Source organism: Oikopleura dioica, chromosome XSR (assembly GCF_907165135.1).
Source record: "Oikopleura dioica chromosome XSR, OKI2018_I68_1.0, whole genome shotgun sequence".
Lineage (NCBI taxonomy): Eukaryota > Metazoa > Chordata > Appendicularia > Copelata > Oikopleuridae > Oikopleura > Oikopleura dioica.
This window is the reverse complement of record NC_137294.1, coordinates 8,677,744-8,690,742: the sequence shown is the minus strand read 5'-3', so window position 1 is coordinate 8,690,742 and position 12,999 is coordinate 8,677,744. Positions and strand designations below refer to the sequence as shown.

The following is a 12,999-nucleotide window of genomic DNA, read 5'->3' as shown; positions in this document are numbered from 1 at the left end:
TACAGTAAAAGTGGGACAGTATCAGTAAATGTTATTGAAGTTCAGAAAGACATTATGCGATTTCGGAAAAGGTCATGCATTGCACGTAGCCTCTCATTTCGGTTGAATTCTCGAACTTCAGAAATGGGCTTGATGATTTCAAGAATGGCACAAGGGCAGGGCTTTTGAATGTTCGCAAAATGGACTTATTTTTTCCCGTAGTCTTCTTGTAAGCCCTTGAAAGAGACAGAGATAAAGCGAGACGCCCCGCTCAAGAATCTCTATCAGAAAGCACAGGCATCGCTCGTCTTTAGTCTGTTCTCCAAGCTACCGAGCTCCAAAACGCATCCTCTCAACACGCTCAAGGACAAGTACCTGAGTCCAACGATCGACTCTGATATGGGGCTACGAATGTACATTCTTGTGTTGCTATCGAGAATATTCAACCGCGAGCGAGAGAGCTTAATCTACTTGAAGCAAGTCCAACTTGCTAGATTGGCTGAGTTGCTTTTTATCGCGTTTGAAATTCATGGCTGCATACTAGAACCCTCTACGTAAGTTGCGAAGAGTTCAGTAAAATGGAATTTCGCTTTTTAGAGCCCAAAATGATGAGGAAAAACTCGAAATCGAAGACGGTAACCGCCTCTCCGTGATCGCCGGTGATTTTCTGATGGCAGCAGCGAGTTCGCAACTAGCTGAAATCGAAAATCAAACCGTCGTCGCTCAAATTTCAAAGTCTATTGCTGATATCTCCTCGGGAACTCTGTATGATCTTTCTGTGCTAGGCTCAGAAGAGGAATGGCTACACGCAAAGTCTCAAAGGGATCTATCTCTCGTAAAACGGGCTGCCTGGTCGACTATAATTCTACAGGAAGAACAATTCAACGAAGAAAAGCTAATAGGTTTTTTCAAAACATAAATCCACTTTTGATGTGACGGTTTTAGGCAAGGATGTAGCCGATCACTGTGGGAAGTTCGCTGCTGATTTAATGTTGTTAAAATGTATTAACGATGACATCTCGAAATATACTTCTGGTCAGACTGAAGCTAGAAACCTCTTGCCCACTCTTTACCAGGCAAATGGATTGTCAAGTGCCAAGTAAGATTTATTGAACAACATTATTCTTTTACTTTTCAGGATATTATCAGAAGAAGTGTATGATCGCTGCACATCATCTCTTGAAGTTTTACCTGATTGTAACGAAAAGAAGATTTTTGAAGATTACACTAATATGCTAAGGCTACCGAAATAGATTCTCTGTAAATTTAGGTTGTGTCTGTGTTTTACTGATAAGTGCTACCGTGGTCGACTGTGTTCTGAACTCATAAATTCAATAAAGTGATTCTACCTCAGATAGTTCGAAAAAAGTATTCTTGACGATGTAAAACAAGAAGCTTTTACTGTTTTTTGATATTTATTATTTACAACAGGGGTACGATGAACTTGCATGGGAAATAAAGGGAGAGTATCTGAAAAGGAACATCAGTTTAAAAGAGGGTAGCCTGGCAGCAGTTGTTCGTTGCTTCAAGTATCCAATGAAGGTTTTTCCTTACCGATAGGAAAACCGCAGGCTAAACGTATGTTATATCTTGAAATTATGCATTTCTGTTACCGTATTTGAAGAAAGAACGCAGTTATCTGGACCACCAGCGACTAGTCCAGCGATCTTGTAGTTTCCGCCGATCATGCTTGCCACCACAGAGCCTTTATCGTTGTGGCAAATTGGACTCCCGGCGTTTGACGAATCGGAACCTTGTTCCGCGCACAAGGAAGAGGAGAAATCAACGTTGCCATAGTTGTCCTCGCAAACTTTCAATTTCATCAAGTTGAAATTAGATCGTTTCATTTCTTCAGAATAGGATCCAGATGAGTCTTCTGCTCCGTATGAAAAAGAGAAAACTTCATCATTTACGGCTGGATTTAATGAGCTCTTCGAAGGAAGACAAATGGGAGCATTTGACACGGAGTTGATCTGTACTACGGCGATGTCATTGAGAAGTCTAGAATACAATTAGCGAAGGAACAGTTATAATATTGTTACCTGTGTCGGCCGTATGAGACGCTTTGATACAGTGGATGCTCTTGAACTTGTCTGATAGTTAAAGCCGTCGCAGATGAAAGGTCTGTTCCATTTGTGATGTCAGTGTAGGCTTGAATATCAGAAACATCATCTGCCAGGGAACGAAGACAGCTAGCTGTTGAAAGGATCCAGCTTGAGCAAATGAGTGCCCCTCCGCATCGACTTCCGTTTGGTCCTTCGAAGATAACATTCCAAGAGTGTTCGGTAGCATTTTCAGAAGCAACTCCGCATTCGTTATTGGCGATGTCCGGAACGCACTCGTGATCATCTGTTCTGTCAAAGTCGATTGGGGCGAAGCAAGTTGAATCGTCGTCCTCTTCGAACTTTTTCATAAGCAAGCTGTTCATTGGATTGCCCCCCATCATCATAGACATCATCAGTGCGTCGCTTGAACTTCCGCTAGAACTAGAAAGACCATAACCGCCCAAGCCGGACAATGCGTTGAAGCTACTGCTCGAACCCGTCATTCCACTCAACATCATTTGTAAGGGATCCGTTGACGCCTTGCTTCCACCACCGAGCAAAGACATCATGCTGTTCATGCTTGAAGAAGAAGAGCCTCCAGAAAGCATTGACATCATATTATTCATGTTCGATGAAGAACTACTTCCGCCACCTAAGAGAGCCATCATTGGATTCATTGTTGTTTGTGGTACAACTGGTTGCATAGATGCCGCTACAAAGTAGATAAATAAAATAATTGAGAAATAATGACTTTACCATTGTTATTCATCATAATCATTTGCATGATCATTTTCTTGTCATTTCGCTCGTAACAGCAGCCAAGTTTTTCACATTTAGATTGATTTTTCTTCTCAAGCATAATTCCCATGGAAGGGTTGGCCATCATTTGAAGCATCATCATTTTTTTGGCGAGACTTTCTCCGTCTTCTTTGACGTAGCCTTTACACAGTTGACGTTTTTTGGTGGAAATCTGGCATTCGCCTAAAATGTATTAGAATCTTTCTTGTTCTGTGTATTTTACCTAATCCATCGTTGATTTGTTCGATCGCTACTTTCGACGCTTTCATGTTTTCAATCGCTTCCTTGCAGTAGAAACAGTCTTCGCCATGGTAGATACATCCGTTCTTGAAGCATGACGCCTTGTTCCAAATTCTGTCGGTTCGGGCGAAACAGTTGAATTTCTGATTGAGGACGGATTTGCGACCAATGCACTTCTCGATGACGGGCCAATCGACTAGTTCCATTTCAAGAGCCATTCCAGGCATTTTCCAGTTCTTCGCTTCCTCCTCTTTCAAGATCTGGAGGGAAGTTATCAAACCGAACATATACTCAGCATCAGGGACGAATCCACAAATATCTTTAAATTTTTTCTCGTCTTCGTTCGAAAATCGTGTTTTTCGCTGTTTCGCAAAGTTCTCTTCGAGTTTCTTGCATTCCGACGACGTTTTTTTCTTCTCCATTCGAGATTTCTTTAGTTTCTCTTCGAGTTTAGCTTGCAGGCTCATTTGAACATTTCCCGAGCTATCGATAACTTCTGTTTTACCACCAGCGAGAATCGTCGTTGTTTTTTCCTGTTTTTCCTTCAGTTTGTCCATAAGAAGCTTCATTCCTGCTTCAGAGCTCTGCTGAAGATTGGGGTCATTCTCGGGATCGTAGTTTTGCCATTGGATTGAGCCACAGTTCAGTTTGTCCATTGTTAATTCTCGAACGGTGTCGTTCATCGTCTTTGTCGTCGAAAGTTGAAGACAAGTTTTTTTCGTGTAAGAGCTCATCAAGTCGCCGTGGGCAACAACTTTATCGGGATCTTCCTTCATCTTGGTTTGCTGAGTAGTTTCTGCTGTGGTGGTGGTAGTTGGCGTTGCAGTCGTTGTTGTCTTCTTAACACTGCGGGCGCCATTTTGGAGATCGAGCTTCAGTTTGAGCTCTTGTAAGTTGGCCTTGATTTGTTCAGGAGCAAGCGTGTACTGAGAAGTTTTGACAGGCGCGCTGGTTGCAGGAATGGCTTTCGTGATCGGAACGACTTGAACAAGAGAAGGTGGAACCGTTGAAGGAGCAGCCTGAAGTGGTCTGTAACACTTAGGCACGATTCCTCTGCTTGTTTGGTATTCGTTAGAATCGTAGCAACAACCGGAAAGAAGGCACGCATCTCTAGTGTTGAATTTTCGGTAGTTCTGCACAATCGGACATTTTTGACGCCAGCTTGGAGAAATTATCGAGCAAGTCGACGTTGGCGACTGAGCTTGAGAAGGTAGCACTGATATGGCTACCAGGGATAATTTGACGAAATTCGCCATCAAACTACAAGGCTGTTATTGAAGGAAAAGTCTCTACTTTTATGCTAGTCGGATTTCTGGGAATTTAACTTACTTTTTGCGGGTTGGTTAAGTTTCTCTGAAATGCCACTTGTTTGTTGCTTTTGATGGATGACTAAACAGTTTGAGTTATAGTTGTGATAAATTTCAAGAAGGCCTTGCTGCTTTTATAAGATTTTTTGGCGGCGCTGCAGTACACTGTTCGCTCACCTGGAACAACCTAAATAGATACTGATCCCTTTTCGATGATTATAATAACAAAACTGCGAAATTGGGGTACTTCTGGAACTGTTCATGCTGCACCTGCTGATTGCGCATCTCTAACCTATATACCTTTCCGATAAGGAGAATAAGCCTATAACTTCTAGTCAATCTTCTTAGCATCTACGGTACAGGCCTTGTTGTTGAATTTCGTTGACTTAGAAATATTATTATCTTTTTTCAATCCATTTATTCGTTTTGCCATGAAATTTTGGAGATATTTGGAAAGATATGATTGTGTTGTTTGGAAAGTACACGGAAAGACGTTAGGGTCACGAAAAGATCAAATAATTCCGAGAATTTTTAGTATATTTTTGTTTCCGTTCTGTGAGCAGAATGTTCAAATAAATACAGCATCACAAGATGGTCTCAATTCTGAGATTTGCATGAGCGCGCAACTTCTATCCACATCCAAGCAAAAGTCGTCGATGCATAGATTTTAAGTGCTCAATTCTAGTGCCCAATAAATATTTTCAAATCTTAAATGTACGAAAGTTGGGCATTTTCCCCGTCCCTTTTTTCCCAGGAATTGGTGGAAATCACATCCAAGGAAATTTCACGTTTGAAATTCTCTCGTCTCAAAATGGTGGCAATTTTTCAAAAATTTCCCTATAATTTTAGTTTTCAAACCGATTTTAATAATCCATTAATCGCCCTCTCAAGTTTAAAAAGTACACTTATCCAGCCATTTTATGATTTAGCAGAACAATAGAGACAAAGGAAATATAGATTTCGAATTAATTTGAGCAATTGAAAGTTCTAGAACCGTGGCGTTGGGGTTTTCCGTTGGGCATGTGTTACGAATGCGTCAGTCAAGAGGGAGCACGCAAGAGGACGTCCGAAGGTCAAGCTTCGTAAAAAAAACTCTAAACTTTTACGCGAGAGTCATTCATTTGCGCAGTTTGCCAGTGTTTACAGAATAGTCGTCGACCAATAGATCTCCGGGTCCGCCCATTTGCAACGCAAAAAGGGCACAAAGAGGTCCACACGTTAAGAACTTTTTGATGAACGAACAAGCGATCCTGCAACTTAGAGAGCAGACCGTCCAGATTGTCAGCGCCCTCAAAGCTTTTGTCAACGAAAAATGCAAAAATGAGGATAAATTCAGCCTAGGTAATTATAAAACACAAAAAAGAAGAATACATTATTGGCTGAAAAATCAAAATTTTTTGTTAAAAATTTTAGTCTATTTTCGTCTATTTTCTGAGAATAAATCATATCAGGTCCTTATGTTCAAAATTAGACTTCGAAACTATGTTTTTTCGTTATTTTCAAGGAACCACAAACCTGATGTGTTTGTTTCTCTCTGAGTTCGGTGAAGGTCGTGTGTACTCGTGTCTTTGGAAAAAATGAAACGTCGGAATTTGATCGAAAAAGTTCGCGACCTTTTTCCTAGCGCGCCAAAGTACACGCACACCTGCTGCCATCTGTCTGTAATTGAGCGGAACATTTTATCTGTTTTTGCAACGCATTTCTTCAGTGTTGAAAACCGCTGGAAGTACCTTTCTTGCATGCTATGTCTACGACATTGTCTACAATCATGACAAACATTTCACCGATCGAGTCAAGGCAGTGGTCATTCATTTAGGTTTTTATTAATAATTATTTCATCTTTGTATCACCAAAAGACACAATTCTTTCAAAAACTACGCGTTCTGCCCGTCATTGGTCCAAAAATCAAAGCTGAGGTCGAAAAGGCGAAAAGTTCAGTGAGAAACAACAAGGACTTGTACAACCCATCCTATTTGCTCGAGTTGCCTGCCAAGTCAAAGACGGTAGACGAAATGAAACTCATTGTACAAGGTATCAAGAATGCGTTTCGACTTTTTCCAGCTTCATTTTTAAGATTACCTCGAAATGGACACGATTGATTGGAGAAATGGAAGAGTGCAGGGAGCTGTCTACGACCACGACGCAGATCTTATCGAAATCTCAGCGAAAGCATATGAAATGTTCATGTGGTCAAATCCACTTCACGCGGACGTTTTCAAGGTAAAGCTAAAGCTCCTTTCGAATTCGAGTTCATGAATATCCAGGGAGTCCGAAAAATGGAAGCAGAAGTTCTCGCCATGTGCTTGAAACTGTATAATGGCCCGAAGGACTCTTGTGGCCTGTTCACATGCGGAGGCACGGAATCTATTGGGCTCGCAGTTCTCAGCGCTAGGAACATCGCCCTAGCGAAAGGCATAAAATGGCCTGAATTGATTATGCCTGCTACTGCACATCCCGCTTTTGACAAGGTGAGGTTACTTAAAAATAGCTCTATATTAACATCTTTCTGAGGCCTGTGACTACTTCCGAGTTAAAAAGATCAAAGTGCCTGTTCACCTAACTACATATGAAGCCGACGTTCGAAAGATGAAATCAGGATTGTTATTTATCTGAAACTCATAATTTCACTCAAAAGTAGTCGAAATACACCTTCTTGGATAACTTTATAAAAGCTATCAGCAGTTCCACTTGCTTACTTGTCGGATCTGCACCGACTTACCCTCATGGAGTCTATGATGATTTCGCGAAGATAAACGAATTAGCTAAAAACTACAATATTCCATTTCATGTCGACTGTTGCTTGGGTGGCTTTATAAATCCATTCGCTGGTAAGGTGCTCTCAAGATAGCAAAAGTAAATCAAACTCGTAGCTGCGGCTGGATACAGGATCCCGACTTTTGATTTCCGGCTCAGTCATGTGACCTCGATCTCATGTGACACACATAAATATGGGTATTGTCCAAAGGTAATTATAGTTTGCATTCAAGAAAGCAAATATTTGAAGGGGTCGTCTGTTGTTATGTTTCGAACGCCCGAAATACGCCGAGCAGCAATCTACAGTTGCACTGACTGGCCTGGTGGAGTTTACGCCACGCCAACTTACGCAGGAAGTCGTTCGGGAGCAAGCAGTGCAACTACATGGGCGTGCATGCTTAAAATTGGGCATGCAGGAACTGGTTCCAGCTTTTTGTGATCCGGAGCGAGACCAACCGGGTAGCGTCAACTGGAACCAAATAAAAAGGCTACATTGAAAGAACAAAGTCCGTTCTCGATGCTGCACGGGCTTTGCGAGAGGGAATAAGTAGAATCGAAGGGCTGAAAATTATGGGAAAAAGCATCGGCACTGTTGTCGCATTCACATCCAATAAGGTCAATATCTTCCAGCTTATGCACGATCTTGCTTCAAAGAAAAAATGGATTTTCGGACCACTGCAATTTCCATCTGGGATTCACATCACTGTAACGCGAACGCACACTAAGTCCGGAGTCGTGAACACAATTTTGAAGGTAAAACTTGGGCTATAGACTCTATATAGTACAGAGCTACGATTCATCAAAATAATCTAAGGACATTGAAGAGCTAAACGCAGCGCTCTTAGCTGCGGGCTCTGAATATGTGAGTGACGCAGTAGCGGTTTATGGACTCGCACAGGTAATGGTTTTTGATCGGTTGCATAGAATCAAGCTTATTTTCAGACAATACCAGATAGATCTATCGTCGGATCTATAGCTGCAACTTTTATTGAGACCTGTCTGGATACAAATGTCCAGCAAATTGCTGAAGAAGCTGAGGATACAAAAAGAGGCTGAAAGCACAGTGCTGAATATCAATCACTTCATTTTGATTCGCTTATTTATTTTAACATCTAAGCAAAATCCTTACGAGTATGTACAAAATAAACCTGCCTCAGAGAAACCTTGTATTTTATTTCATAGAGCAAGAACTAAGTTGTTTGAGAGCACAGTTTTCTTTATGATTCGTCGCAGCTTTTTTTAAGTGTCAATAAAGAAATGTCATTGACTCAGCATCAAGTACCTGCAATTTATTGACACTATCCTTAATCTAAAAATTCCTATAGAAGCTCTAGTATGTTCGCTGTAGTAGTTTTGCATCATTCTTTTTGGGAACGGATCTGCACAGGGCTGTTGTCCGAAGTCCTTAGTCTTTTAAGGAAAGAGTAAAATGATAAAGTAATACCATTACGGAAGATTCAATGATGGAAACGGACGCAACAGATGGACATAATGACTCGACTTCTTCGCTTTCAGCTTCAGCTTCGTAGCTCACGTCACGGATCTCGTCCAAGTCTTGCTGAAAGACGACTACAATTTAGGCGAGTATAGTTTGTCAAACCTGAGTAGAGTAGTCCGTGGTAGGACTTTCATGGTAATCATTTTCTTGCTTTCTGAATAGAATTTTCATTTTTCTTTTGATTAAAAATCGTTGAAAATTTCAACTTGAAATTACCGAAGAGAAAGGGCCCGTGCTATCGAGTCGCAGAAATTGTCATCTGCCATGAAAGATTTACTCCTTATTGTTGAAAGAGTATGTGCTCGATTTAATTTTTCGAAATTCACGTTGTCGTTATTCAGATTGCTTGTTTGTATCTGATTCTCTTTTGGGAAGTATCTGTTGCTGAGTAGTGATCCTTTCTGTGGGCTTTTTCGGAGAGAGTCGTTGTTGATTTCATCGTTATTTGGTGTCTCCTTGACCGATGAAGAGTTGGACGAGGAAGCAATCAAAACACGTTCACGTGGCTCGTCTGGAAGTTCTCGCGTCTTGCCTTCGTTCAGCGTTGTATAAGAAAGAGGGCGAACAAACACTTTCGAAGAGTTTCTTTCTGTGCAAATTAGGCACGCGATAAAGATGTACAGTGAACAGCCGATCCCTAAATAACTTTGAAAAACTATCGACAAAAAGAACCTCACCGTAAATAATCATAGAGGCCCAGCAAAGGTAAAGAGCAAGTCCGTGTTCAAAAATCGGTCGAGACCGAGGGTCAACAGAGAAGTAGTCTCTCGTCAGAATGTGATTTATCTGCTTTTGATTAGGTAAATCTGCAGTCGGGGCTTTAAAAAGAATCGGGAAGACCGTCCCCGAAGCTCCAATAAGCATAGCACTCGCAGAGAGACACAGCGAAGCGACTGCTTGAATTATGACTGTAGTTTTGAATTTTCGCGTACAACAAAGCAATCCGTTTCCAACTATTGCGAAGATATTTCCAATGAGGCCGGTTATAATCGATAGTTGCAGAAACATCCTCGAGTAGAGGACGTAATCTGGTTCATCCGTGTCCGCAAACTTCCAGATCTCCAAGTTGTTCCAGAACGCGCAGTCTGTAGAGCGCTCTGTAGACTTACAAATGGACCAGAGACCGATTTGAACCTTTTTCGATCGGCCAAGAAATGCAGCTGACCAGTTGGGCATGATAAAAACGCTTAAGGATAGCAAGAAAGCACACATCGTAAAAAATATAGCCAATGATTGCAATCCTAAGAGATTTTAAAGAGATAGAAAATTATTTTGTTACCGATGAGAACAGTCGACAACATTTTATTTTTCGGACGCACGCGGGCCACATCGAAGCTCCTCTCTGACATGGGAAAATGAAAAATTTAAAGGGGCTGAAATAACTGGGAAAAATTGGCACGGGAACAGTGTAGATAGCGTACAGACAGCTGGTGTTAATCAGTTGTCTCTGAGGCGGGAAACCCTTTTTCCTCAATCAACTGGGTCAATTATACCCACTCCTTTTATACTGATAGGGCATCTCATAGACAATGTTTGAGAAGAGTTTGATCATGTAAAGCAATTTTTATTGTGACAAGTTAAACTCAATAATAAATAGCATCATTTCTTGGTATTCGACTTGTTTTTTTCTTCTGTCATAGTTTTGAGATCAGTTGCTTCATTTTTGGGTCATCCGTTTTTTGTTTTGTTTTTTCTTGGGAAATGAGGTAGATTGTTGAACGTTTAGGAAGGCAGATTTAGGTGTCTTGTCTGGACTCATGCATAGCATCGTTATGGAGCGCTTGATTTCTAAGTTTTTTTCAAAAAGTTTAAAGATAAGTACCTTTTATGGGATGGTATCCTCGCTGCTGCTGCAAAAAATCGTGTAGGACACGCTGCTGCAGCACTTGATCGAACTCGTATTGATGTATTTGAGTTGGAAATCGAACTAGGATTGCTTGCATCAAAGACGCTGATAAACGGCAGCTCTTATAAAGGCGTTAGATATAAGAAAGCATTACATAGTGAACCTGTGGAATTACTGTGCCCTCCGATAACTGCGAACTTCGTACGAGCGACAGGGAGAGCATTCAAGCCATGTCTTGGGTAATTAAGGTGGCCAACAACTTTCCATTTCGATTTAATGGGTACGTGATTGTGCTCAAGCATCATGATTTCTCTTTTTATCCTGAAAAAATTTTTATTGCGTCATCTTAAAGCAGCAGTCTACTCTTTTGTAACTTGATCATAGCCGCCAACAAGATAGATGTCAATGTCAAGTACGACAGCGGTGGCGCTTGCGATTCCACGATTTATCTCCGGCTCAGGTCCGCGATGCCAAAAGTCCGCGGGCTGCTTGGTTATATGCATGAAGTGGACCGTGTCCGGGTCGTCGAGAGATTCAACATTTCCGCCGATGAGAAAGAGTCCAGTCGGAGTGACAGCGGACGCTGCGTAGAGTCTATAGTTGGGGGCGTCGCTTTCTTTTTCCGTTTGAAAATTGTTGATTTACATTTGACGAAAGAAAAAGTGATTTCCGTCGAAGTGTGAGGGTGCTCTAGGCGTTTGATGTTACCCGCCTGGGAACACTTGACCTGTTTGTCTAGGGCCGCATTGGTGAGCACCAACACCAAAACAGGCGACTATTATTGGGCAGAACCGTGACCGAAAATTTCAGGGTCGTCCAATTTTATTATTAAAATTTGCTTTATACACAATAAACGGCCTCTATTTAGGAGTTCAAACGCGGTCCCTGCAACCCAGTGTGTGTCGCCTTGTGCCCAGGAGTCACAGCTTTTGTAAAGTACCTTCTCGCCATTGTTGTCGAGCGAACTTGGCATGAGATTATCAACGAACTGTCACGTGTCACTGTGGTTGATAATTTCGACCTTTCCTTCCGGTACATGTCCAAATGCGTCCGCGGAAAACGCCACAGAATGCACCGTACCGCGCTCGTGACAGCCCGACATCGCGAATCCAGCCGCCATGGTGGTAGCGCTGAATCGTATATTAGCCGCTCTCATTGATGGAGAAGGATACTAATTAGTGAAAATTTGGCGGCGCAAGCGAAAATTTTTGTGGCGTGAAAAAATGTCTAAAAGAAGAGAAATTCTCGCTGTCGGGGAGATGGATGCACATTCCAGCTGTCGCCTGCTTAGCATTCCACCGACGCTTGCTTCATACCAGTCGAGGTGCTAAATCAATTAGCACCTGCTAACCAATATTGCAAAGGTCAAATACACAATATCCTCAAGAGCAGCTCCTTTCTATAGAACTTACCAAGTGATCGCCCGTAGGTCCCTTCTCAGTGTTTCCGCCGATGATGTGAAAGTGATCTTCGTATAGAACGCCGCACATTTGGCTGTGTCTACTCGACATTAGCTTTTGGCTTTCCACTGAAATTGACATTAGGACCAGCGCCATATAATTTTCTAATCTAAAGTGATGAGCCTGCGAGACCCTAAAATCACGGTCATTAAAAAATTCACGCTGGCGTTTATGAGATTCGCGAAAACGAATTCCAATATCAAATCGTATTTTGAAAACAAATTTTAATGGTGCCCAATACACGTCATTGCGATTGCCTTTTCAAAAACCACACCCTTAACACAAAATTGCTCGCAATTTCAATCCAAAAGTCGACTTAGAATAAACGGTCAGTGAAAAATTCATTTTGATCTTGCGATTAGCAGCCAAAACGGAAGCCATCCCCGCTCAAAAGGCCATATTTTCAGTGAGATTGCCTAGATCAGAGAGGCAATTACTTCTAATAAAAATGACAACAAAATCGAGCGCATACAAATTTTCATTTTCCATTGGAACTTACTTGTTATTTTGTTGCCGGAGTAATTTAGAGTTAGGGAATCATCGCGCCAATCCCATTGAGGTTTTCCATCTTTGTATCCATTCTGAAATGAGTTTTACAAATTAGAGCCATTTTACAATTTACCTGGAAAAGACCCCCTGCGACGATCAGTTTGACTTTTTGAGAAGTTCGACGAGGACGAACAGCGGGCTGAGCGATGATTTGAACGTTTTGCTGTGAAATGTTCTGTTTTGATTGATTGTGAGCCTTGTTTTGGAGAGTGTTAGTTTTCCCGAAAAGGGTTTCTTCTAATCTTTACCGCGGTTCAAAAGCAATTGCCCGCCTATTCAGGTGCATTCAGGCTCCGAACCGCGTTCCTATTCATCCTTTGTGTGAGGTTGTATACTTCCTCGTCCTGAATTAGCCGACCTCTCTCCAGTCCGTCTAATCGTAACTAAATAAACCTTTAGTAACTCTGCCGAAAATCGACTATCAACGAATATTGATGCACTCGAGCATTTTAGATAATTTAAACCTGGTTTTTCTCTAAGTCGGCGATGCGCTGTTCTAGCTTGTCGATTTCGTCCATTAGAT

The 12,999-nt window shown here is 41.7% G+C and overlaps 5 protein-coding genes across 6 annotated transcripts; 2 read left to right on the top strand and 3 right to left on the bottom strand.

Moving 5' to 3' along the window:
• Positions 1–44: 44 nt before the first annotated feature.
• LOC145709647 (uncharacterized) lies at positions 45–1,325 on the top strand. Its single transcript, XM_081787334.1, has 4 exons — positions 45–533; positions 577–881; positions 925–1,078; positions 1,118–1,325. The coding sequence occupies exons 1-4, from the start codon at positions 379–381 to the stop codon at positions 1,230–1,232; spliced, it is 729 nt and encodes a 242-aa protein (XP_081643460.1). The 5' UTR covers positions 45–378; the 3' UTR covers positions 1,233–1,325.
• A 63-nt stretch (positions 1,326–1,388) lies between these two features.
• LOC145707900 (uncharacterized) lies at positions 1,389–4,507 on the bottom strand. The gene is made up of 6 exons (XM_081785489.1): positions 4,392–4,507; positions 3,046–4,322; positions 2,781–3,005; positions 2,022–2,736; positions 1,593–1,980; positions 1,389–1,551 (listed from the first exon to the last, which is right to left on the bottom strand). The coding sequence occupies exons 2-6, from the start codon at positions 4,316–4,318 to the stop codon at positions 1,468–1,470; spliced, it is 2,685 nt and encodes an 894-aa protein (XP_081641615.1). The 5' UTR covers positions 4,319–4,322; positions 4,392–4,507; the 3' UTR covers positions 1,389–1,467.
• An 864-nt stretch (positions 4,508–5,371) lies between these two features.
• LOC145707459 (sphingosine-1-phosphate lyase 1-like) lies at positions 5,372–8,279 on the top strand. The gene is made up of 12 exons (XM_081784988.1): positions 5,372–5,710; positions 6,078–6,166; positions 6,226–6,400; positions 6,444–6,589; positions 6,634–6,837; positions 6,881–6,965; positions 7,042–7,197; positions 7,240–7,334; positions 7,374–7,540; positions 7,612–7,876; positions 7,938–8,021; positions 8,066–8,279. The coding sequence occupies exons 1-12, from the start codon at positions 5,602–5,604 to the stop codon at positions 8,177–8,179; spliced, it is 1,689 nt and encodes a 562-aa protein (XP_081641114.1). The 5' UTR covers positions 5,372–5,601; the 3' UTR covers positions 8,180–8,279.
• On the bottom strand, positions 8,247–10,004 carry LOC145707460 (uncharacterized). 2 transcript variants are annotated; one of them, XM_081784990.1, is made up of 7 exons: positions 9,901–10,004; positions 9,299–9,862; positions 8,838–9,258; positions 8,724–8,775; positions 8,568–8,681; positions 8,430–8,527; positions 8,247–8,359 (listed from the first exon to the last, which is right to left on the bottom strand). In XM_081784990.1, exons 1-7 carry the CDS (start codon positions 9,968–9,970, stop codon positions 8,341–8,343), a joined length of 1,338 nt encoding a protein of 445 aa, XP_081641116.1. In that variant the 5' UTR covers positions 9,971–10,004; the 3' UTR covers positions 8,247–8,340. The 2 variants fall into 2 exon arrangements, with proteins under 2 accessions (XP_081641116.1, XP_081641115.1); XM_081784989.1 differs by lacking the exon at positions 8,247–8,359 and having other exon boundaries at positions 8,370–8,527.
• Positions 10,005–10,196: 192 nt separating this feature from the next.
• LOC145709167 (uncharacterized) lies at positions 10,197–12,762 on the bottom strand. Its single transcript, XM_081786848.1, has 8 exons — positions 12,749–12,762; positions 12,550–12,718; positions 12,427–12,508; positions 11,880–11,995; positions 10,831–11,597; positions 10,631–10,788; positions 10,444–10,588; positions 10,197–10,401 (listed from the first exon to the last, which is right to left on the bottom strand). The coding sequence occupies exons 1-5, from the start codon at positions 12,760–12,762 to the stop codon at positions 11,466–11,468; spliced, it is 513 nt and encodes a 170-aa protein (XP_081642974.1). The 3' UTR covers positions 10,197–10,401; positions 10,444–10,588; positions 10,631–10,788; positions 10,831–11,465.
• Positions 12,763–12,999: the final 237 nt, after the last annotated feature.